The 18,946-nt window shown below is 42.9% G+C and overlaps 1 protein-coding gene across 2 annotated transcripts in view; it reads right to left on the bottom strand.

Annotated features, from left to right (window-relative positions):
* The window catches only part of LOC144474794 (UNC93-like protein), a 58,600-nt gene that overhangs the window by 32,178 nt on the left and 7,476 nt on the right, over positions 1-18,946 (bottom strand). For both annotated transcript variants that reach the window (XM_078190071.1, XM_078190072.1), the window contains exon 2: positions 6,282-7,018. In XM_078190071.1, coding sequence (XP_078046197.1) covers positions 6,282-7,002 — 721 coding nt within the window. In that variant the 5' untranslated portion in view covers positions 7,003-7,018. The remainder of the gene's footprint in view (positions 1-6,281; positions 7,019-18,946) is intronic.

Raw genomic sequence — 18,946 nt, forward strand, 5'->3', positions numbered from 1 at the left:
ATCGTTACAGTGACGCGTCGCATTGCTGGGGACATCGTCGTCGCCATCATCATAAAATTAATAAAAGATGAGATTTTTTTATGCTTTCGCCGTATACAGTATAACCACCACTGTTCGGCTTTCCGATCTTACAGTCCGACATTGTCCGAATGCGATCGATATACAAGATAATTTCAATGATGTAAATTTAAAAAAAAAACATCATTCCAAAGTGTCTGTCGAGGTAAAAGTGACGTTTCGTCGAATTCACTATCTGATCTAAAATTATTCTGAAATTGTTCCCAAATTTTTCCTGTGTCTCGCATATATATTTTTAGCATAAATACGTAAAGGCTCCGTTCTACTTATCGACGTTATCGCGACGATAAATAACAAGTAGTTGGATATAGATTTAGTTTAAAGCAAGAGGGATTCGTTGTAGAGCATAACACACGACTCGAGCTGCTTTCTAAAATATTCAACACTTCAAATATTCCAGCACTGCAATAATATCAGATTACCATAGCAAAGCCGAGCATAGTATTTCTGACTCAATCGTAGGAATGATCCAGAAGCGATATTTCCTATTCAATGAACTTACGTCTGTGAAGTAACCATCGATTACGGTCGTGTGAAGTATTCGGGAATGCAACAAAACTGGAACGTTCGTTCGGTGAACCACCTTCGTAAATTCTTCAAGCAACAGTCGCTGCGATCTGCTACACGGTATTTTTACGCTTCGAAATTTCAATTAACAATGTTATCAGCGGCGCTTTATTACGATCGCAAGGTTATTGCATTTCGCAATGAACTAACCAATCAGCCATTCAACGAATTCCACCGTGTAATGCCACTTCTCGTACTCTTGTCTCTCATTTTCTTGACGACCAACCTTCGATATAATTTTCTCCGTGGAATAATACACTCGGCGATCTCTTAATCGCTGACTTTTATCTTCCACCGTCTGCATACACGATGCGAAACCAAGATCAAAGAAAATCGAACAGTCGGAACTCTTTAATAATACTTCGCCTAGCCAAGCGTTACCGATATTTGTGCCAATTTCTTCCATTTCCATAACAACCAATTTTTGAATTAATGCCGCTTTAGAATTGGCACACGAGCCTCTAAATGCTAAACTGTCGTTTGTCTTCCATCTTCTCCCGTATCCAAGAGAAATCGATGAAAACTTTATCTGTCTATCCGTTGCAATCTATCGTAACAATTTCCTTAATCGTTCGCAGTCGAACTCATTTTAATTTTAAACCTATAATAATTGTTCTGATTAATAGTATTCCTATTTTATGCGACAGAGTATTCCTATTTTATGCATATGGAATCGAGTCATGCTACTCGACAGCTACACTCTCAACAATTTTTAATCTAAGCTTTGATAATATAAATACGATGTTCGAGTCATAAATAACATCCCATGCAGGTTCGTATCTACCCACTGCGAGTTACAAGGACAAACGAGTTTTCGCTTTCGCTGAATAGAAAAGAGTTCATCATAAAAAAAATACAAAGGAATAAATCCAATTAAAAACAGAATAAACGTCTAATATCTCGGAACGTGATATAACAATTCCCATGACGAGTCTAATCATCTGAAACGAACACACGATCCTTCAGCCCTTAACCGACATCTTCCACCATCCCCTCCATACGCGATAGAACAAGAATCGAAGTGTCGGAACTGTCTAACAAAACTTCGCTTATCTATTCTATTCGATCCTCTGCGAGTAGCAGACCTCCTGTCATCGTCCGTCACCTCATAAACGATAGATCCAGGAGGAGTTGACGGTGACGTCCTCGCAATAGAGGAAAAGAGCGCGCTCCGCGTATCACCGTTGGCTCGGATACGATCAATGAACGAAGATCCAGCGAATGGGTGTCTTCCGGAAGAGCCGGCACGCGGTCGGAGGAAGCGTTCGTGACGGCTCCGAGAGCTCGTGGAATCTGAATGGTGAAGAACAGTTGGAGAACGCGCGTTACCGGCCCACGGTATCGGGGAATGCGTACGAGGTGGTACGGAAACCGACTATCACGGGTTTATACCGGATAAATCTTGTTTCTTCCTGTGTGCGAAGCGTTCTCCGTCGCAATCGCACCTGAGACCGGCCGTCGACCGTTTTTCTCGGCGAGTCGATCGCCGTCGTTGTCAGTCAGGCACGGTCGAAACTTAAAGCCCCGTGCACACCGCTTCATCGAGCTCCGGTCTTTCGGTGGGGACACGTGCCACACGACTTCAAACGGCTTCCCGGGCCATGGCTTTCGAAGCCGCATCGCAAGGTCGTTCTACAAGGTCAAGACGGAGAAGACACGGATCAACAGGTGTCCACGGGGATTTCTCGACTCGGGTCGTTCCAGACGATGGCGCCATGGACCGAGATGGAGTTGTTGTTGCATTGTTGGATGTTCTTCCCCGTTTAGGAATTCTATTATCTTATCAATTTCCTCTTTCGTAAGTGGCTAATTGAGCCTTCTAGGTTTGACTATTGTTAGACCGTGGGTTTTATGTATTCATGGCGAACTGTATTCTGAACTGTTTTCTGAACTGTTTCTTACAATTGTTTTGGAACATTTTTATTTTGCATGATGGTCAGCAGAATAATTATTATAGTGTCACTCGGATATCTATGTTTACCAAGCAGAATTTCCTTGATACGTCGGACTATTTAACAATAGATTTATGGAGCAATAGAAGCAGCTGTTTTGTGTTTTTATAAAAGTAACAATGGATTCTATAACTAACCATCTGTCACACCTGTCCTAAAAACCTGACCATGAAGTTCTATCCATAAAATGCCGTATCTTCTAGCCTACCGACCACAAACAATCCTATTTACAGTCTACGTGATCACGCAGCTGAGCAAATTTTCGCCGAATCGCGCGCAACAACCATAAAACCATCACTAAATGTCCCGGGTATGATTGATCGAACAGTTCCGAATAAAATTCGAAGGCTGCTCGTATCCGGCTCCGAAGCAGCAGAAATTTCACTCGGGGCCCGAATCCAGTAATTTCTCTATTTCTTCACGATAGTCACGCAAGTCCAATAAATTAATCCGCGACGGGTTTAGACCACGCTTCCTCGGGTATTCCCGATTAAGCGTTATTTAAAATGCTAATAGTTCTTGGGACTAGTTAATAGTTCGCGCGAGTAGTCCAGTCGAAATCTGGACGCCCGAGGTGCCTGAAGCGTAAATAAGGGACCGTTCTTCCGAAGAGGAGCATCTCGAGGACACGGCCGATCGGTGTCAATATCACGGTGAACGTCGTAAATTCGCCAGCGTTGCCCCGGCGCGAGCCTAATCGTTTCTCGCTGCTGCGACGATTACCACACACTGATCGAACGGGAGTGCCGATGTCAGACGAGATCGGCGCCTCGCATAACCGTGGACATGCGAGCGAGCGTTGCGACAGACCGAGCGTGCAAAGCGGTAATAACGCGTGCGTGGTCAGACAGTCAGCCCAAACATTCGGTCCTTTCCCTGCCGAGATCAGCATTAACACTTGCGCCGTGTACAACGGGTGGGTACGAAGAATCGATCGGAAAGTTACGAGCGTGTACCGCGCGGACTACGCAACCATTTTATTCATGCCGCGGACAACTATGCGTTCAGGTTCGCTGCCGCGTGTGGCCGGTAGGACTTGCAACACTTGCTCGAAGCTGCCTGGTGGAATTCAAGTCCCATCGACGCGATGCGGGTTGTTTTTGCGAAAACTTTTCCTCGTAGCCGGCATGTTTTAAGGTTGTTGTATTACTTTGCGAATACGGACACGAAGATATTAGACAGTTGAATAAAATTATGAAATATGTTGTGTCATTGGAAATGCTTTTTATTTTGATTCTTTTAGACGAGTAAATCTGATGACTGGACTTTTCATTTCGTATCTCACGGGCAGTTAGGAAAATTACTATTTTTAGCCATTCTATAGCCAGTGCTATCTACCTTCTTTTACTTTTTTGTCTGTTTAAAGTTGCATCAACATCCGAGGTTATTTTAGCGACTGTTCCGTGCTTAAATCATTGCAAGATTTATTACCTAAGGTTTATTGTGTAAGTATTATATTTAAGTTTTCCGGAGTGCCTGTCGCTGTTTAATTGAATTGCTGCTGGTAAGAGCTTTCTTTAACACGTTGACGACGGCTTGACCCACCGGTGGGTCATACGTGTCAGTCCCGTGAGCTGCGTACATTTGTTTATTTTGCTTGCATTTCACAAAATAGATACTACAAAATAGGTTTATGTTATTTTATCTGAACATTATAAACAGATATTCAATAGTAAAAACATAGCAATTCAATATTATTAACTGAACATAATTATTTAACTTTTGTAAATTTCGGGCGCCGACTCACAGAGAAAATCGTGAATATCAGCGCCGGCGTCAACGTGTTAAGTCTGCTCGGCTATAGAACTTTCTTCTCGCGTTTCTTACCATCCTCTTGAAGAATATACTGGACAGTTATGTCGACGTTGCATTGATGACACTTGCTTGGAGTATCACGTGACATTAGATTGCGACCTATTCCGACACGTCACGTCTATCGAATTTAGATAACGGAGTATTATCGTAGACGTCGTTCCTTGCCGTTAAGATTTTTGTAAGTGCATGGGTTTCTTTCCAGGGATCATTCTATTGTTCGATTATGTTGCTTGTTAGAAATCTTTGAAGTTCCTGCACGAAGTTGGTCTATTATTGGACGTAGACACGTTTGAACGAGATTCGCCCATTCTGTCTGCGTTTGTCGCAATCGATGCATTTTCATTTCACACGAAGAGCTGATAATTAATTTGTACGAGACGCTTTCGAATTGAGATCGTTACGCGCGCGATTGGAAAAGCTATTCCGAACGTGAACGGAACGAACGAGACCGTCGTGTCGGGAGGAGGAAACATTCTACGCACCGTTAAAGTGAAACAAACTGTAAGAGTAATTTCGTTTGAGGCTACACGCGGTCGGCGCATGTCCAAGGAGGAAGAATCTGTATAATCTAACGGTACGTCTAATGAGAGTTGTTTTGCAATATTTATAAGTAGGCTGTAGTCCCCAGAAATAGGTTCGTGAAACTTTCGCTTGATCGGCACCGTTTCGCTTCGTTTAAACAGGGAAAATGCGTCCGCGGTGAACGAAAGCGTTTAAAAATCAGCGCGCAACGTTCGAACAATGATCTAATAAATGTCATTCAACGAATTCTGGTACACACGATTATTATGTCGGATATATTTATCTATATACATACAAAGGCCGCGTGTCGGCCATAAAACTGTTTTACGTTCTCTGAAGTTCAACCTTCGGCGAAGGATGGAATTTCACCGTCATCGGGATAAATAGACAATGTAGTCGCTTCAACTATGTAATGAATGCCGTTAATGAGCTATCAGTGATTTGAGTATCATTAAATATTTACTTCATATGGCGGAAGAGTTGGCGGACAAATCGTGAGACCAAGATTCAGAGCCGAATTGTCAGGGGCAGTTTTTCTATTGAACTGTACCTCTGCCGTGATTGCTGTGCCGGTGATGTTGATACAGGAAACAAGTTTCTCTTTAACCATCGCATAGCTATATCTGGTAGCTGGATTAAATTTTTTGTCCGTGCTTTAGAAACTATGCTATTCTGCTGGAGCCTGCCTCGAGATCGCAAATTTTATTGGCGACATTCTTATACTGGATAGTTTGTACGCTAAATAATGTCAAATATAAAGATCGCCAAAATGGACTTACAGCGAACAGCAAGTTATAGAATATTTGTTTATACGCCCCACTGATGTAATAATTATTTACTTTAATCATTTATCTACAAGGCGAACTCGAGATCGAAGAATTTCTGATTCTGGAAAATAATTATAGAAATGCATTTATCATACTATTATCTCGTCGCTAGATCCTCGACAGTTATACGAAACTATAATTTCAAGTGACGGAAGTTAAATAAGGATCTCTTATTCGAAATTCTAATAAATTCCACAAATATTTAAAAAGTATCAAATATAGAAATCTACGATCCATAATTTAATCCTTGCAATTACGCAGCTGGCCATTATAGAAGTTATAATAATCTGATAATAATTTACATTCTTTGACAAATTCCTAACCGTGTCGAATAAATTTTAAGACATTTGTCAGTGTCGGTAAGTAATCGTTATACTGCGAACCCATTATTGGAAGTAACGCATCGGTGCTCTGAAATTCTATTTACCGTTTAAACTATTACCTATTGAATTTCGCGACGATGCATAAAATCCGCAGTCTAGCGACCGGCTATCGAGACAATGAAACAAGTACCACTCACCGAGCGACGAGATGAGGTTCCCCCAAAGCTCAGCTGTCTGCCAAGCAAGGAAGAAGAACCCGAAGAACCTGACAACGATGGCGTCGACGGGTTGATCCGTGAGCTTCGCGTAGACCCCTCCAACCTGGGTGAGATAAGTGGCCTTCGCCGCCCACATGGGCGCCGCGCCAAGACCAAGGAGAACCCCGGCCGGCACCAGGGTGTAGAACTTCGGGTAGAACTGGGAGCCGATGTACGGTGCGTAACACAACATCGACACACATAGGGTCCATTTAACCGTGAGCCTCTTGATCACGAAGGTGGGCACGAAGATGCAGGAGAGCACCAGGGCCGCGTAAATCGCCGACAGAGACACAGTGCCCAAACCGTCACTAGCGTTTATCGAGGATTGCAGGTTTGCCGTCCCTTGGAACGCAGTGAACTGTACCATAAATGCCACCGAGACGGTGCTAATGTTCTTTAAGATCCGCCATTTCTCGCCGCGCGACAGCTTGAACTTCCGTGATTGGGTGTCGTCGTCCGTCGACGACAACTGCGGCGGCTTCTGCGGCTCCGGAGGTATCCCGTCGGTGCCATCATCTTTGTAACCCTCGTTCCTGTATCCGACACCGCTCACGGTCACCGTGTAAACGGTTTCCTCGCCGCCACCGCCGCCGCCTCCGCCATCGCCTCCGCCCCCGCCGCCAACACTTCTGGTACTGTCGGGTTGTGAAGTTACCATTCTACGTGGCTGCTACCTGAAACGAGACATAATAATTCTTATTATAATTTAACGATTACTTAATAACTCAATTGGCTCGATAATCTTGCCAAGGGTTCTAGCTGGTCGGCTATTTTGATGTTATTTTACGTACTGGTCAGGAGGTAATCTTCCCAAACGCAATGAAATTAATGCATAGAATTCGCCCTTGAACACTTAATTTATACAAAGTTAACTGATTTGAATTTCATTCATCTGGACTTATGTAACACGAACTTCGTTACAAAAATTCCGCTTAGATGACTCATGGTTCCTTCGAAGCTATCTTTTCTGTTCAGAGGATTTTTCTAAATGGTCCCAGTGGTGATTCAGTGTCCAGATAATATTGTAGAAACGAAAGTGTAAGTTTATCATCGTCAATGAACAGTTGTTACAGAAGCGATTCAATATCTAGTTAACTGAAAGGGTAAGATCATCCGGCCCACATTAAATTCCTCCGAAGGTGTAAAAATTCATTCTACGCCCGTAGACAGAAATAATCGTGGCAGCTTAAACATCGAATATATATTTTGAAATATGTAATACGGTTTAGGAAATAATGTAACAAAGTTTAGGAAATAATGTCCAAATACATCTGTATGAGCGCGTGTATAGCCCAGACACCTTCCGGTTTACCTTAACACCAACATGGAGGGAAAAGAACGGCTGCTGTGTAACGGGTCGTTCATTGGTATGAGGGGGTGCGCGGAGACCTCGTCACGAATCGCGAGTTAAGGAGAATCCTTTCTTTTATTTGGAAAGGCTTTATTGGAGCGTTCACGAAGCACGTCCCAGTTGCGCTTGTAAATTCGTTTGTCGTCGATGTAATCGATGGGAATGCGTGACCGGGACCCGCAATGCTGTGACACGTGTCGTACGGCGTGCATCGCAATTAACCGGCGCTCGCAATACCTTCACCTCCTTCGACGCGTTCTTTTCCCGCTCTCCCTGGTCTCCGTTCTCTCCCACCAATGTATAAAAATCTTTTCGTTTCATTGGCAACGTTTCTCAAACTACTTTCTTTCCTACGGCGCCGACTCTCCCGTGTTTACGACGACGACGACGGAGAAGGAAGTCTTGTCAAAAGGTGCGCGCTACTAATTTCACTCGACCGTGGAATATTTCACTGGCCGATCGGTTTAGCTCGTTAATGGGACAACGTTCTGCAAACCTGTCGCGGCTGGAAACGTTGACATTGTCGATCGAGCCTCGGGACGTCTCCTCGCCGGCATTTTCCTCGTCGGCTCGTTTAATTCCTCCGATCAGCCATCTTCTTTTTTTGTTTAATCGAACGCGTCGACATTCTGTCGCAATTAGACCGCAAGTTCTTCTCGGAGGCGAAGGAGACGCCGTCGATTATTTTGCGATCGAATGGAGGACCTGACAAAGTTCAAGTCACCGGCTAGAAAATTCCTTGCGTTTAAAATAGAATAAAGATGTCATTGCGCTGTGTTCGTTAACATAATGCGGCAAAGAGTGCGATGAACGATAAGGACGGATGCGATTATAAAATTCATCGTGCGCAAAGAGAATGTTTTTAGCGATCTCTATCATCGCCTTCGTCGTTCAACATTTTTCGAAAATGCAGCCACCGCCGCGTTATCGTACTCGAATATTTACATAATCCTTACTATATTCCATACCGATACATCATTTAATCACTGTTGCGTGTTTCCATCGATTATTCAAAACCCGGCGTAGAATCGAAGAGCGCCTGGTTGGATAAGACGGCGCCAAGCGTGGAGGAAAGTAACGCAAAGAATCAAAGGTCATCGAAAAAAAAAGTTTACTCGGCAAACCGGCAGAATTTCCTTGTGAATTCTGCAATTTCTAGCAGAGGCGAACGCTTCCGCGAGAGACATTCCAGCGGGCTCGTTTTTTGCGATCGTCATCCGCGCGAAAGCAATTCGAATTCTGTACAAAGAAAAACAGAAGAAAAAACACGGCATTTTCCCGGCATCGCGAGCACGAGTATCGCGAGCAAGAAATCGCTGAAAATATGGGATTAAGCAAGCGCGTTAATCAACGGACTTCTTGCACGAACAATCCTTCCCCCGTGGGGTGACCTGTAACGGCGAATAATTAAACAAATAGACGAGCAGGCCCCGGCTTCGATCCCGATGATCTCGACCCACGTGAGAGAACGTCACGGAAGAATGTATGTATTTCTCTGTTTTTCGCGCGTTGGAACAGTTAGACAGGCGTTCGCGGCGAGCACGCAAGCAGCGACCGGCGCAGAATTATGCAAAACCCGTAATCATATTTTACAACGATTAAATCATGGTGATCGCTCAAGACAGGCATTGCGTCGAGTTGGGCGAGGGGTATAAATATGGAAGCCTTGGACCGTTGCGATCGTTCATCAAGATCGAATTATCGGGGAAGGCTATCGGTCTAAACAACAGATAACGAGCGACGCGCGGCGAATCCCTGGGTAAACATTGATCCACCGTCGGAAAGCTCCGTTCTTTTTCTTCTTTTTCCTCATTTTTTCTTCTTTTTCCCTAATTTTTTCTTCTTTCTCGTTGCGTCGACATAACCAGCTCACACTACACGTGTCCGTTTTCATTCGATTCGATTATATTTGCCTCGCGTCGCTCGCCTCGTCCTCATCCTTTCTTCAACCGCCGCGAGATACGGCCACGGAAAACCAAGGCGAAAAACATAGTAATCTTTCGGTTACATAACAAGAGTAACGCCGTACCATGCGAGCGCGCGATACGAGAATTCTTCGTTTCGTTTCGTTTCAGCGAGGAAACACGTTCCGAGGAGAAAACACGTGAGAATTATTTGCCGTTGAGACGCGGGGCCTCTCTTGTGAAACGGATATCGGACGGCTGGACACTGTTAACTATAAACGATCTTATGGCGACTTTAGCTCGCGATTCAGCGTACCATCGAGCGGTACCATGGCTCGAAACTTGTATATAGGAATATTAATTGTATCGAAACTGCGTGAAATCGTCGACAAGAGAAAAATATATTCGCGATGGTAGGATTTTTATGACCGATGAATGATTTCCATGCTCCAGTCTCGGGAAGCAACTACAAAAGTGTACTTTTTCTCTTGGCAATTTTAGCAAGTAAAATAATAAACGTTTTTAACGTGTCTGCATTTCGCAAAATAAAAGCCGCGATGCACTTGCGATACGTCCAATATGACTGGGCACTTTTACGTACAGAAGCTCAGGCATCCGTGAAATTCGCTAATCAATTTAATTACACGGCAGAAGCACGATCCTACGTGTTTAGCATGTGTCTTAGTAGCTGTTGGTAATGTTTCCAATTACATCAAGGAACAAAGTCGATGGAAACTTACAGGTGCTTTTAATTCGATTCTGTGTGTTATCTGGAGGATATTAAGTTATCAGGTAGTAAAGAGATTAATAGGCAGTGAAATGGCTATTAAAAAATAAAATTGTTGATCGCCGAGATCGAAGACGGGCGAATGTGTAATAAGAAATTGAAAAATTTTCCGCATCGATCAGCGAATTGCATGCTGAAATTTTTGTTCAAGGCGCAGAATATTGCTGATTTCAGATGAAATTTGATATGCGTTCAAAAATTGAAATCACATAACTTCTGCGAACAACGAAATATTTTTATTCGAATATTTTCGAATTGAGGTAACAGTGTCAATTTAATTTTGCAGAAGCGTATTCGCAAAGATAGACGGACTGTGGATTTTTTGTAATTTCTAAATAATTTGTGACGTTATAAAACGCTAAAATAGCGAAGAAATTCGAAGAATTGAAGGCATACTTGCTAAAATTATTAAAGAAATCTCCTGCAATTAATGCAGACTATTTTTATATAATTTACTAACAATTGACAACGTTGAGTTTCCCCGTCGGCAAACCGCAGGAACAGTTCAACGATATCTCGCCGAGGATAAATCAACGAAAAAGAAGCTGGAATAAATCAACGTCACGTAGATCAGATGCTGCGAGCATGATTGACAAATTGTTCGATTCGCCGCGCTGCATCATTCCGATCGGAACGGGACGATCATCGGATAATCCGAGAAAAATTGGCAGGTTCACCTGTCGTATACGTAATTAAGCGGCCGGCTACGTGTTGTATATACGTAAACGCATTCCCATTTTTATATTAGTAGGACAGAAACACGGTTCAGGTGACCCTGACTTACTTGAATACGATTCGGCCACCGAAGTGTAGTACCTCGCGGACAGAATACCCACCCTAACCAGTTTCCAACGACCTTCAACTCCGCTTTAACCGCGAATCTCGTTGTACTATTTCTCTTCTTCGTGAAAACAAATGGACGACACGCGCGAACGTATCGATTCCGTGCGTGTCACCGATAACACGATTTCGTAACGCCGATTCCCGACGCAACTTTCGGCTATTCTCTTTTCTCTTTTACGTGATCGCGTGGGAATAAAACGCGAACAAACCCTCGCGGCATACCCAGACGAAACCATCCACGTTCTGGAGCCTTCACAGAGAAGCAAACAACCCCCTTCCATTTTTCGGCTTAAGCGATGTCGAGGGGATTTGCGAGCGACTCAAAATAAAAATATAATAATCAATATTTTACCTATTGTTTTTAAAATATAAAATATGAAGTACGCTATCAGTTAAGAAGATCAGAAAAACGTCAATGTTCTAGTATTTATTTACACGTTTTTAAAACGATTTACAGCATTAGAAGTAGAGAAAATCGGGGACTACCCTGTAGAACAATTTCGACAAAAAATTGTTGAAAGCAGGAAAATGTACGAATTTATTCAGATACTTTCTCGGCCGCGCGAATTGAAGTTTCCTCGAGTCCCGACACACTATCCACGTAACCGCTGCTTTCATGTTTCCTGATTGACCAAATTTTCACAGTAACTCGAACGAGGACACGAGGAAAGCGATGATTGCGACAATCACGTCGCAGATCCCGACGAAGCCGGAAAACCTGGACATTTTTCAAACCAGTTCCCTCATTATACAAATTAAACTGTCTTTATCTCCCGCGTCTGCTTTCATGTTTTCCGGTACGGCTAAATTTTCATACTAACTCGAACCGACACGCCGGGAAAGATATGATTGCGATAAAGATCTCGCGGATTTCAAAGAAGACGCATAAAGAACCGCAGATTCTTCGAACCAGCTTCTGGATCATGCAAATTCGAATCTTCGCGACTTTATTTCGCGTATCCAGGTAATTGCGGCTTTCATGTTTTTGAGGTTCGTTAAATGGTAACGCTAACCGATCGCGGTAACTGCGACGACCGCTTTGCAGAACGACTTGAAAGAAAAAATTGCCAGGAGCGGGAGAAACTGAATTTTCCGGACTAGTTTCTCGATCGTTCTTTCAACTTTAGTACACCGTCTAGTTCGTCGTTACTTTTATAAACGAGAACGAGAAAAGAGCCACAAGACTTTTAACGTGTTCAGCGTCGCGTCGGTCACCCATGGGTGACGCTAATTTTTTACCAACTTTGAAAAATTTCGAAAGAGTTCGGACGCCTTCCGCTATGGTCAATTTTAACTTCCTGGTTTAATTAATTGAATTGCTTCGACTTTGTGGGAATTTTAGCGGTCGACTGTCGGCGTTGAACGTGTCAAACTAGTCGAAAATTTCGCAACGAACGCGGACAACGTGTTCCAGAGGCCCGAAAATGCATGCCGGCTTATATGTATATCAGAAAATGGAAAATTCATTTTTCTAGAATAAGCGTCGAACCGGTCGAGAAGAACGGCAGGTTTATTCGAGGCAGGTTTACCATCCTCGCGGTCAAGTCATTTTCCATTCCGTGAATATGTATAAAAATCTCGTTTAGATACATTCCCAGAATACAGTAAAAGGAGCTAATAGTTATTCGCGATTATCGGTCGTCTGGAAAACTAGCCGGTGCTAATAACGGCGCCGGGAACGATTTTCCGCGAGCATCGGCTGCATTACGTACGAAGTCGACGCAACAAAACGTTATCAACCAGGAAATAAACATAGCCGGGGAGGCGTGCGCGGACTTGGAATTAATTAGAGTGAGATGCTCGCGGCGCGTCGGGGTCAAGGTTCGCTAAACAGCTTGGCTGGTATTCAAAATTTCCCCGGTTGGGTTTCCTACCCCCACGGCTTTCTTTTCCACGGAAGGAAAATCACGTTCCGCGCGTCGCTTACATCATGGTCCAATTATTTATTTCACGGTGCACATTGTCGAAGTGCATCGCAAGCATTGCTCTGTTTAATTCCGGTGTTTGTAAATTCATATGCGCTCGGTTACATAATCGAACATATCTGGCATTCCTCGTGCAGCAAGGTATTGGCTAACACACGCGTGCGCAAAAAAGTAATGCAACAGTGGCCGTCGCAAGAAAAAGCCCGCCACGATTTATTGGGATTTTCCTTTATGTAAACATTCGGCGGAGTCGATTTCTAAACGAGCCGGCCGATTTTTAATGAAACGTTCCAATTGTGCCGACGAAACGGTGTTTACTCGCCGGTGAAAGGAAAAGTGGCAACAGGAATGCATCCACTTTTTACGGAGAGTAAGGTAACGATGAAAATTCCAACAGTCCGTTGCAGATTTCAGCCGCGATTTGGACAATTCGGTCGTAGCTTACGCAACGCGCGCGCGCGCTGCACCGCCGAGAAAATATGTATTAAAATCAAACCGCTCGGAACGTTCGCCGAGGATTCGCCTTCCATCGCCGACAAAACGATGTGACCGTCATACCGAGAAAAACTCTCGGCCGACACCATAAACGTTTCTTGCCGGTGCCCCCCCCCCCCCCCCCCCCCACCCGCCCCCCCGCCCCCCCCCCCCCACCACACCCAAGTGTGTGACACATCCCGACGGAAAAAACTCCATGGAAATTTCGATCGGCGCACGTGAGAACCAATTAGCGTCAATTTTTGAACGAGCCAGCAATTACCGTAACAATTTTATTGTTAGTGGGACTCCAGCAGGATCGTTTTTTTTTGTCTTTCTTTCTGTTTCAACGATGACTAACGCGCAATTAGGGGAACACCGATAGCAATAAAACTGAAAAGTCCGCGCGAGCCGGGCAGTCGCGATCGAACAAGCTAACGACACGCAGGAAAAAAGGAATGACACGATGACCGACGGTGCGATGTGAAAAGCAGAAATAGAAGAGGAGAAGAAAAAAAAGTCGCTACGGCGTCGATCGTCGTGATCGAAGTACAGTTAGATTAGTACTTCGTACTTCGAGTTTGCCCCGCCTGGTGCTGGCAGCCTCTTTCTTGCGAAGGCCGAGCCGTTTTTCCCGTAATTTCTTCGAACGTGGCAAAGAAACTGGCGTCGAATCTCTCGTGTCGGAAGATTACCTTACGTTTCTGGCATTTTGAAGACTGTCTTCATTTTTTGGCACCACGATCTTCTTCGATCGACGGATGAAGTATCGGTAACTGCACGTTTCGGAGATCTCCGTTCCAAAAACGTGCTCCGAAGTCTGGCATCAACGAAGCAATCATTTTTCAATTATTTTGCTCCATTAGTTCAATTCTCTCATTTTCTAAATCGAGAATTCTTCGACAAACTAGTATTGTAATATTATGATGTAGTATAAACTAATATTGTAATATTATAATACAGTATAAACTGATATGATAATATAGTATAGACTAATAGAATAATATTAGAATATTACAATAGGGTATAGACTAATATTGCAATATTATATTAGGTTGGAAACTATGAAACAGATGCCGCAGCTGAACACAGACTAAACAAAAACGCCCGTTTCGTAGTTTCCAACCTAATACAATATTACCTCCGAGCAAGATATGTATTATAATATATTATAGACTAATATTACAAAGTTATAGTATAGTATAAACTGATGTTATAATATTACAATATAACGCCCCGTTATATTACAAAACTATACAAAACATCACGTATCACCAGAACGGCCATATACCCTTTACTTTCTCCGTCTCTATCTATTCTTTCGTCTTTGAAATCGATGATCCCCTGAGACCTACAGACGGAGCCTCGATAAGTACGAATTTTTAAGGATATTGCCATTCGAATAATTTATTCCGAGTCACTATTATCAGGCGTCGCTGTTTTCGTAAATCCACGCAATTCTTTGGGAACGCTACGTGGTCACCCGTATATGTATACGTCATTGTAAATGCGGATAAAGGTGACCCGAATGATGCAAGAAACACGGCTATGTGCGTACACGTAATTGTTATGCTTAAACAATGCTTTCTCGAAGCCAACCGGTCAAAGGCAAAAATAGTCGAATAGCCGGGAACGTTGGACGCGAACGTCCATAAGGGACCTATTAGAAAAAGTTGGAGTTCCAATTTTACGAGTTCGCTGAAAATCGAACCGGTGATCGTGCGAGAAGGTGCCGAGGACGACACTGGCAATTGCGAAATCCTGTGAGTAGTACCAACATTATCGAGTCTAGTCGTAAATGTCGTAATGTTATCTAGCTGTTATCAGTGTAGTAAATATTATATCATTTTAGTCGAATAAGTGTTTGTTTAAGTACCATTACTAGTTCAGCACTGATATTAGAATTTCGTGTCTCTTTACGTGTGTGTCAATACTATTTCGAAACAGAACCAAGAAACGATCAACCATTTACACATGTTAGCAGAGATACAGTGTACCGGTTGTATTTCTTGCGATTTGCGATATAAATTTTTCAACGTCTTAAAGATTTAAATCGGTCGAATATTTAAGAAACAACCGTGCCCGTTTTGAAAGAAAAGTTTGTAACGCGGTTAATAATCTCAGAAGTAAAAGGCATCCTATGAAGAATAACTTTGTACGCATCGGGTATCAACGTGCACGTTGAATATTTCAAAACGCTGAAGCAACAGAAACGGCCCCGAAGTATGTTACATAAAACGGCAGTCCTAATTGTTCGTGCGGTCGATTAAGATTTCTCTCTCCTAAATAAGTACGTGCTGATGCCGCGGAGGTAGGGTTTCCCGTCGGCGCTATTATTTTACGCTAAAATCTCTTATCATTTTTTAAATGTCGCCAATGTCGACACCTCATTTTTATGATACTGCCCATGTAACTAAAGATTAAATAACTAGAAAGTTAGACAAATTAATGGAACGACTAAAATTAAGAATTAAATCTTTGGTCTTTAGGCAGTATGTCTTAAAAAATATATTGTTCTTATTACGTTAATATATATTATATTATAACCAGACTACGGATGTTTATGCAGAATAAAAATCGATCTTCATCAATTGCAACGAGCATTAGCCAAATAGAAACGTGTTTCTCCGTTAAATAATCTTAACGAGTTAAAAATAGTACATAGATGTCCTTAAACTCTTTTAATATCCTCAATATATTTTAAATTCCCGCTTTTAAAAGCGTAACAGTTTTACGAGTTACAAGACGCAATCTCACATACATGAATTATACTAAGTACTATACTACAACTGATCAAAATAGCAATTTTGGATCTAAGCTTAAATCTTAAATATTGCAATAAAACGAAATTAGTTTCAAAAGCAGTTAAGATATTGATTTGTTCATTTTAAACAGTGGAACACAATTAAATACTTCGATCTTTTGTCACAGTTGTCTTCATCGTTTCGCGGAACCCGTCGATTTTCGAGGCCGAGCACAGCCGTTTGAACCCGCAAAAAGGTATTCGACGAGCCAGAGGCTTTCGTCCTTTAAGGTAAAACGCCTAAACGAACGTCCGCGTATGAAAATTGTTTTTATCTGAATGGCATTCCGCTCGCCGCATTCTTGCGGGTACCCGCGCGCAGAAGTCGGTTTCGCGCGTCGAACGTCTTTATCGTCGCATCGAAATAAGTGTGTGCGCGCACACATGGCGCAGAATATCGCGGAACATTATTGCGCTAAGCGAAATTCACGGTGCAGAGGTGCGCCGTATTCCGCGCGCGTTTTAGGTCCGTGAGCCAAAAATAGATTCATTCAAACCGGGTGAAAACGCGAACCGATCGACGGCTGAATGATCCGCGAATTATTTGCGCCGTCGTTGAACGCACGATTAAACTTCGCCGCTGATATCCGCGTCATTGGATACCAGTTTCCGAGAAAGATCGCATGCACACGTTCTTTCAGCAACGTTCACCATTGTTCACCGGCGTTGGATGTCATTTTTATCAGACACAAGGTCGCGATAATGCACGGACACATGAAAGTATTCGGAACCGACCGCTGCAATCGCGTCGCGGATTTTTCGCGTTTGATCGGCTCACGATTTTGGAGATCGTTCGATCGAGTCAACGTTAAGAGGGTGAGAGAATCTAGAATGAACGTTTCCTTTCGCAAAAATTACGATACCGAACATTGCATAAGAGTTCGAGCGAGAATAATTCTGCATATTCAGATCGGGCAATGTTTATTGCAATTGCGAATGCTCGAAAATCGAACTAAAATCCGCAATTAAGTCCTCTGCAATTTTATTCTTCATTATACCGTTATTATTATTGTTGTTATTGTTGTTGTTGTTGTTGTTATACCATTATAGTTAAGAAAATTGCCAATGTTTAAATCAAACAGAATTTAAAAGAGTACACATAAAACGATAGCTACGATTTCGTGATATTATCGTGGCTGTTAGAAAAATGATTGAGAAGTCCGTAGCTGTGGAACAGCGGATTCTTGTTACTATCTTCGTCGACGCGTCCTCTCGAGCGCGACGAAAGCGTTTTTAGTTTCTATGTCATCTCACCGCAGAAATCCTCGGCGAGGTTTAAATGGAGACTTCATAGTGGACGTGACAATGGTTCAGGATTACGGCATTACCTTCCCAGAATATTAACAACCGCATGCAATTTACACGCACTCCAATTACGGTCGGGCCGCGCTCGTCCCGGCGCATTTTTATCGATCGAATTTGCGCGAGAATGCTATCGGTAAAAATCCCGATAAAGGATAAAAAGCGATCGCGCGCCTAGGGTTTATTATTTTCGGGCGAAGGAATCTGTCACTCCGCTGCACGCGGCACACCTTGCAAGACACCCTGTATGTATATATGCGACGGATTAGAAAGTCTTCGGGAACGATCGACTCGTAAATGCTTCAATCGTTTCACAACGAAATGCTCCAAGGCGCAAGCGTGCCGTCTACTATGCAGCCTTTACCGTGTCCAGCCTTGGAGTTACGGTCTCGTAATGTCGCGATCATCTTTCGACGAAAGCATGCTTGCTAAATCTCCCGCAGACCACAACCGATTTCAACCTGAACAGCTGTTCGTGGACGATCCGAACTCATGCAATATGGTTCGATGAATGAGCCACCTTTCAGCGGACGCCGATCCCGTTTAGCCTCGTTCACTCGACAGCAACTATATCGTCGCTCCAGGCACCGTCGCCGACATATTTCACGCGTTCGAGTTGAAAGTACTCATTGAAATTCGCTCAAATCATTTGTCCATCAATTTAACTTTATTTAAAAAATAAAGCGAAAACTATATTTGATTTTCTTTATAATATGTGCTTCGATAAAGAAGTGTAGCTAAAAATGTCTCCTGTAAATATTTTATAATATCAGGAATTGTAAGAGACAAAATCAGAGACCGGTCAGATTTACTTATTTACTTTTTGTAGTATCAAATAGGACTCTTTTGGTGGATGTGATAACGAGTAGCCAATGGCTTGAATTGATCGTCGAAGAGATAAGATAGGCTCTTCGAGGATTGAACAACAACTTTCTTAAGTTTTTATGAATCAACTCCGACGTTCTTATATTTCGAAGGATAGAAGGATCACTTATACTTGCGTGACAGTGAGACAAAGCCTCATATATCACGTTTCTTAAAAACTTGACTCATAAGGAAGAAGAGAAAGATATAAATATGTTGACTAGTCGCTGGAATTCATAAAGGTATTGTTGAAACATTACCTTTAGTATTATTTGACAAGAATCGCAATGAATATGTAGCTGCCAAAGTCTAAACATTTTCGCAAATACACGAATTTCTCTTGCTGAAA

This window comes from Augochlora pura, chromosome 9, assembly GCF_028453695.1.
Source record: "Augochlora pura isolate Apur16 chromosome 9, APUR_v2.2.1, whole genome shotgun sequence".
Lineage (NCBI taxonomy): Eukaryota > Metazoa > Arthropoda > Insecta > Hymenoptera > Halictidae > Augochlora > Augochlora pura.